We start from the raw sequence: 6,000 nt of genomic DNA, 5'->3' as shown, positions 1-6,000 counted from the left end.
ATTGAACACCTTCAAGAGTAAATTGGATGCTTATCTTGCTGGGATCCTATGACCCCAGCTGACTTCCTGCCCTTTGGCCAAGGGGCTGGACTCGATGATCTCCCAAGGTCCCTTCCAGCCCTGATGTCTATGAAATCTGTGAAATGAACACTTCTTGGCAAAATTGGCAAACTGTGGCTTTGACCTCACCATGATCCACTGGCTGGGTAACTGGCTCTGCAGGAGGACCCAGAGGGCCTACTGGCTCTGCAGTAGGACCCAGACAGCAAGTCAGTTGTTGTGGTGCGCAGTGACCAGTGGGGTCACTCAAGGCTCTGTCTTAGGGCCTATACTTTTTAACATCTTCATCAATGATGTAGACATTGGTGTCAGAAGCAGGCTGGCCAAGTTCACCAATGACACCAAACTCGGGTAAAGCATCCCCTCCTGAGGACAGGAGGGTGATCCAGGCAGATCTTGACAGGCTCGTGAAGTGGACGGATGAGAATCTGACGGTGTTTAACACTGAGAAATGCGAGGTGCTTTACCTTGGGAGGAATGCAGCATGCTTATAGGCTTGGCAGTGCTACACTGGTTAGCACTACAGAGGAAAGGGACTTGGGGGTCATGATTGACCACAAGATGAACATGAGCCTTCAATGTGATGCTGTGGCTAGTAAAGCGAGCAAAACACTGGGTTGCATCCATAGATGCGTCTCAAGGAAATCCCAGGACATCATCTTCCCATTGTACTCAGTCTTGGTGAGGCCGCAGCTGGAGTACTGCGTCCAGTTTTGGGCTCCACAATTCAAAAAGGATGTGGAGAAGCTTGAGAGTCCAGAGAAGAGCCACGCACATGATCAGAGGTCAGGAAAACAGACCTCATGATGAGAGGCTGAGAGCCACAGGACTCTTCAGCCTGGAAAAGCACAGGCTCAGGGGTGATCTGATGGCCACCTATAAATTTATCAGAGGTGTTCACCAGGATCTGGGGGAACAGCTGTTCACCAGAGCACCGAAAGGGATGACAAGATTGAACGATCACAAACTCCGCCACAACTTATTCAGGCTGGAAATAAGGAAGAACTTCTTTACTGTCTGAGCCCCCAAGGTTTGGAATAGATTGCCACTGGAGGTAGTTCAAGCACCCACTTTTAATGCCTTCAAGACATCTGGAGGTCTATCTTGCTGTGATCCTACGATCCCTGCTGACTTCCTGCCCCTGGGGAAGGGGGCTGGACTCAGCGATCCTTCGGGGTCCCTTCCAGCCCAAATATCTATGAAAGCCACAGAAGGTTGTAGAGGCAAATAGTATAGCTAGGTTCAAAAAGGAACTAGACAAATTCATGGATGACAGACCCATTAATATCTAGAGTGATCTCTAGCCTCTGCCCCCATCATATGCTCTTACTGTAAAGCAGCCACTTTTCCTGCTGTTGGAGACAGGACACTGAACTAGGTGGATCGTTATGATCTGATCCAGTATGACATGTCTTATGTTCTTATCTCACCATGTAAGTGAAAGGTATGTGGGGTGGGGGCAGCCCCATATTTAAGATGTATGTTTTGACATAGCCTATGACAATCACTTCTGTTTTCCATTCAATTCGTAGTGTAGGTACAATCAGTATTCAGTGACCTTCCTTTCCTGCTTCTTCCATTATATTCCTCACTCTAATCACCTCCACTTTTCTTCTCTCCCCACGACTACCTCCTTCTCCAGCTCTATTCTGTGGTATTACACTGTTCAGCTTTGGCTCCATTATTCCTTCACTCCATGTCTCCACCCAGTTTATTCTATATCTCCAGCTGTGTCATCTTAAATGAGTAAATGCCCCAACATGAGCCCATTGGTCAGTCTAGTCCATATATCAAGACTTAAGCTTTCTGCAGTTAAAAGAAGAAAATTTTGCAAAAACTGATCCACGAAAGTTACATGGATATTAAAATAAAAAAAGAACAGTTTTTTTGTGAAGCAGTTCATGATCTTGAACAAATCTGGGCTACCAGGCTGCTTGGGTGATCCAATATTAGACAGCAGGACATCTACCGTGACACCATCAGGTGGCAGCTTGAGAGAGCCAATTTTTAATTGAAAACTTAATTTTTCCCCTTAGGACTGCCAGCTTCAACGTGGCAGGAAGCTAAATGCTCCCCCTTCCACAGCTGTTGCACAAAACACATAGGCTGCCTTTGAAGAAGAATGCAGAAAGAGATCTTCAGAGTAACCCTGAAATGGGATAGTATTCTAACGGAACAGGAAATCCAAGTTTTCAGCTGCTTACAACCTTTTTACTGTAAGCAATTTTCCTGTTTCATGTTTAAGATGACTTAACATAAAAAAAAAAAAAACTTAAGTGTGTATTTATCTTCACTGACCTCACAACAAATTAGTCAGACAGTTCAAGTTTACTGTGTTATCCAAACATAACCAGAGGATGGAATACTGGGAAAAGCAAGGTAATGCGTGTCAGAGCCAAAAAAGGAAAAAAAAATATACAAGTTGCTCCAGAAATGAACCCTCCCAGGAAAAAAAAGATACACTGAGGCGGACTTTTCCTGCTGTCTTGTATCACAGCACCATAAAAAAGCAGCAATTCAACCCCACATTTTAGCTGCAAGTAGGTGAAGGGAGTCCCAGGTTGCTACCTACCTTCAGGTTCCCATCTGCTGTTATCCTCAGTCGATTGCAGGTTCCACAGAAGTGCTCTGACATGGAGGTGATAAAGCTAACCTGCCCCTGGAAATCTGGCACCTTGTAAGCCTGCAGAAGTCAGGGAGAAAAGAAATACTAATAAGTTGGGTTTTTTTCAGAAGGCTTTACTAAGGAGCCAAAAACCTAGGTTAAGTTGTTCTGGAGACCCCTCATCTAAATTTGGCTTCCTCCCTCCCAGGGGTTCAGCAATGGAAGACAGAATGGAGTTGGGATCAGGATGGGATAAGAATAAGTTGTCAATCCTGTAATGTCTATTGCCTTATAAAAAAAGAGGTTTTAGTGATTTCAATCTATTTCTCAGTGGGTCAGTGTTCACAGTGCACGGGTGTACACACACACACATACACGCGCACTCTGCCTTTAATCCCACCAGCCCATGTGAGAGGCCGAGTGATCCAGTTGCTCTCCTAGTTAAACTTTTAAACCATATTGATACTGGCAGCTGGGGAAAGGGCAAGTTTTGGTAAGCTTATGCCTCAACAAGCCAGAGAGAACTTTATTCAAAGCTATCAGCTCTGCAGCTTTCACAAAGACTAAATTCACCTTGTTGCTAGCCTAAAAAGTCTATTTCTGCTCCTAATTTTTACATGGGTCCTATGCCTTCCATCAATGCAAACAGCATGATTGCAGTAACACCACAGGGTTTCTGGAGAGCCACAGACTTTGGAATAAGCCACAAAAAATGCCATACCTACCAAAACCTGTCTGCTATAAAGTGTACACACTTCACTGCTCTCTGAAGAACCAAATTTCCACAACATGGAGGAAAAAAGAAATCAATGAGTGGGCATCTACAAAATATGTCCCTGCTCCCTGTGATTCACAGGCATGCTACAAGACTGTTGACATGATGTTGGGTAAATTGGTCCTTACCTATCAAGCATCAGATGAAGATTTTTACAGTCCAGGCTGTTGCATGTCAATATCCACAGAAGTAATGAAGCAATTTACTGAATGGCATGTACAACACCTGTTCAAGTGTGAAAGTATGATTCCTGTAATGGCAATAGTCCTGGATACAGGATTGAAGTCTAGTACTACTTACAACTGACAAAGACACAGTTGGCAAAAGTGCTGTGTTTCTAAAAGTAAAAAATCATGCTTGCTGTTCACAGAGGCTGCATGCATGTACTCTGACCAATGAATTCAAGTTCATTACATAGAGGACTAGGGACCATCATGCCCTTTACCCTAGCTAGCCTGTCTCAATTTCATGAAGCCTTGGATCTCCTTTCACAGTGTTGTCTGCACCCACCTTTGCTGTGCTGGAGGCCTCACAGGGCAGTTTCTCCAACTCAGGCCACCTCTGCTTGATTGTATCCAACATCTCCTTATAGCTCACCATCTTCTTAAAGTTCCACTTGTTGCCTAGGTATAGATCAGTCATTAGGAGTTTTTAAACAGAAAAACACACTCCTTTTCCTTGGATATCTGCTGTCCCTTTCAGTGAACAATACCCGAGGAGCTGTATCAACCTTCTAGACCACAGGTGTCAAACAAAGGCCACACCCAAATCTGGCTTGTAGAAATGGGTCGTCCATCTTGTGGGGATTCCCTGATCTGGAAGATATACCTCTGGACATTCAGCAACACAGTGAGCAACAATAACATTAACCCCTGCAGCTGCTAGAGCTGTTATGAAGGTGAGGCCAACAGCCTGGGGATTAATGCTGCTTGCCCTACCACTGAATTCAGTTTGGTATTCTCACTGGGGATTAAATTATTCAACAGCACTAATCCCCTGGGTGCTGGCCCCACTGATACAATGGCTCTGGCAGTGGTGGAAGTTAATGTCGCTGTCGCTTGCCCTGCCACCAATTTTTTTAATTGAAATGTCTCTTGGGGATGGAATTTTGCAGTGCTGGGGCAAACAACCATGGTATTAATTTAAATGGTTGCCAAAGATACTATGTATGAAGGTGCCACCATTCAGGAGGTTAATATGGCCAGTGCTTGTCTCAACACCAAAGGTGGGTCATCTGGCTCATGAGAAGCCCCATGGTCATGGTCCAGCCTACAGGGGGGTCAAATGAGGTTGACACCCCTGTTCTAGACCATTAAAAAAAAAGACAAATTTAGCAAAGCCTGCAAGTCAACTGAGCCCTGTTGGGAAGGGTACAGAATTTGGTGAAGGGAAACCAAATCAAAACTTTTTTCTTTTTTAACTCCAACTATATATCTCAAATAAGAAAACTATATACATTTGTCTCTTTAAACAAGGAAAAACCCATTTAAATTAAAACTGAAGTTATGACAGCCTGCCTGAAGCCCTAAACTTAGTATAATCTATTAAAATCATTATGTGACCAAATGAGCAGTATGTTCGCTGCCAAAGTTTTGAAGCCAAATTGGTGAACTGGTAGAAGTTACTAGCCAAGCACTTCGAACCAGAGTTTGCTGAGTGCTGAATCAGCTTCTGCAAATGCAGAGGGAATATTTTCTTCAGTTTATTCAGTTCAATAACTAGCTCATTCAAAGTTGAGAAATCAAATTGGAGTTGAAAAGGCAATTTCTTCCAAAGTATGTATAAAAATGAGGTGCGAGAGCCTGAGATAATGTACATTTTACTGTTTTCTAAACAAAAATATGTAAACAGTTAAGCATCTAAGTAAACATAATGTTAAACTACAGTCAGCTCAAATGAGCACGAGTGATACCTCAGCTGACATTCTTTCCAGTTTTGGGCACCACGCTTTAAGAAAGTTGTACACAAACTAGAGAAGAGCAACAAAAACAGTAAGAGGTTTAGGAACCATGTGCTCTAAGAAAAAAATTAGATGAAACATATCCCGTTCCTTCAGAGAAGGGAAGACTGAGGACATGAGTACTCACCGTCAAAGGGCATGTACTCTATGAACCGTACATCTAGGGGCAGATTCTTTGTGAGGTCCACAAAGTCCAGCAGCTCGTCTTCATTGAGACCTCTCATCACTACGCAGTTCACCTGGAGAAAAAACCCAGCAGCCTGAAACCACTCTGTACAGAACCCAATGACCTCATCTTGTACAAGAAGACTCAGTGCCCTTAGGCAAGGTTAGGACCAGGGTATACAGAAACATCACAGCATCTCCTTCAAAGGAAGTGTTAAGAGATGTCAGAAGATTTAAAATGATGCAAGTGATGACATATTATCTCATCCCTCATTCTGACTGGCTCCTTTGCTATGGGTGTCCTCCTCAGCTAACTGTTCTAGTTTTACTTTGGAAGATGACTAATGTTTTTTCAGCTCTGCTTTCCATAAAACATATAGAAATATGACAGGATGGCTCATCCAGCAATGTTTTCTTCTGGGATGCATACAACAT

General features: G+C 43.5%; 1 protein-coding gene across 2 annotated transcripts in view; it reads right to left on the bottom strand.

Annotated features, from left to right (window-relative positions):
- MOCS1 (molybdenum cofactor synthesis 1) overlaps positions 1–6,000 on the bottom strand; it is a 40,197-nt gene that overhangs the window by 12,312 nt on the left and 21,885 nt on the right. For both annotated transcript variants that reach the window (XM_019549614.1, XM_019549613.1), the window contains exons 5-7: positions 5,528–5,639; positions 3,951–4,063; positions 2,633–2,743 (exon numbers count right to left, since the gene is read on the bottom strand). In XM_019549614.1, the coding sequence (XP_019405159.1) occupies positions 2,633–2,743; positions 3,951–4,063; positions 5,528–5,639 (336 nt within the window). The remainder of the gene's footprint in view (positions 1–2,632; positions 2,744–3,950; positions 4,064–5,527; positions 5,640–6,000) is intronic.

This window comes from Crocodylus porosus, unplaced genomic scaffold (assembly GCF_001723895.1).
Source record: "Crocodylus porosus isolate Cpor-Errol unplaced genomic scaffold, CroPor_comp1, whole genome shotgun sequence".
Lineage (NCBI taxonomy): Eukaryota > Metazoa > Chordata > Crocodylia > Crocodylidae > Crocodylus > Crocodylus porosus.
Note: the sequence above shows the minus strand (reverse complement) of the source record. Positions and strands in the feature narration are given on the sequence as shown.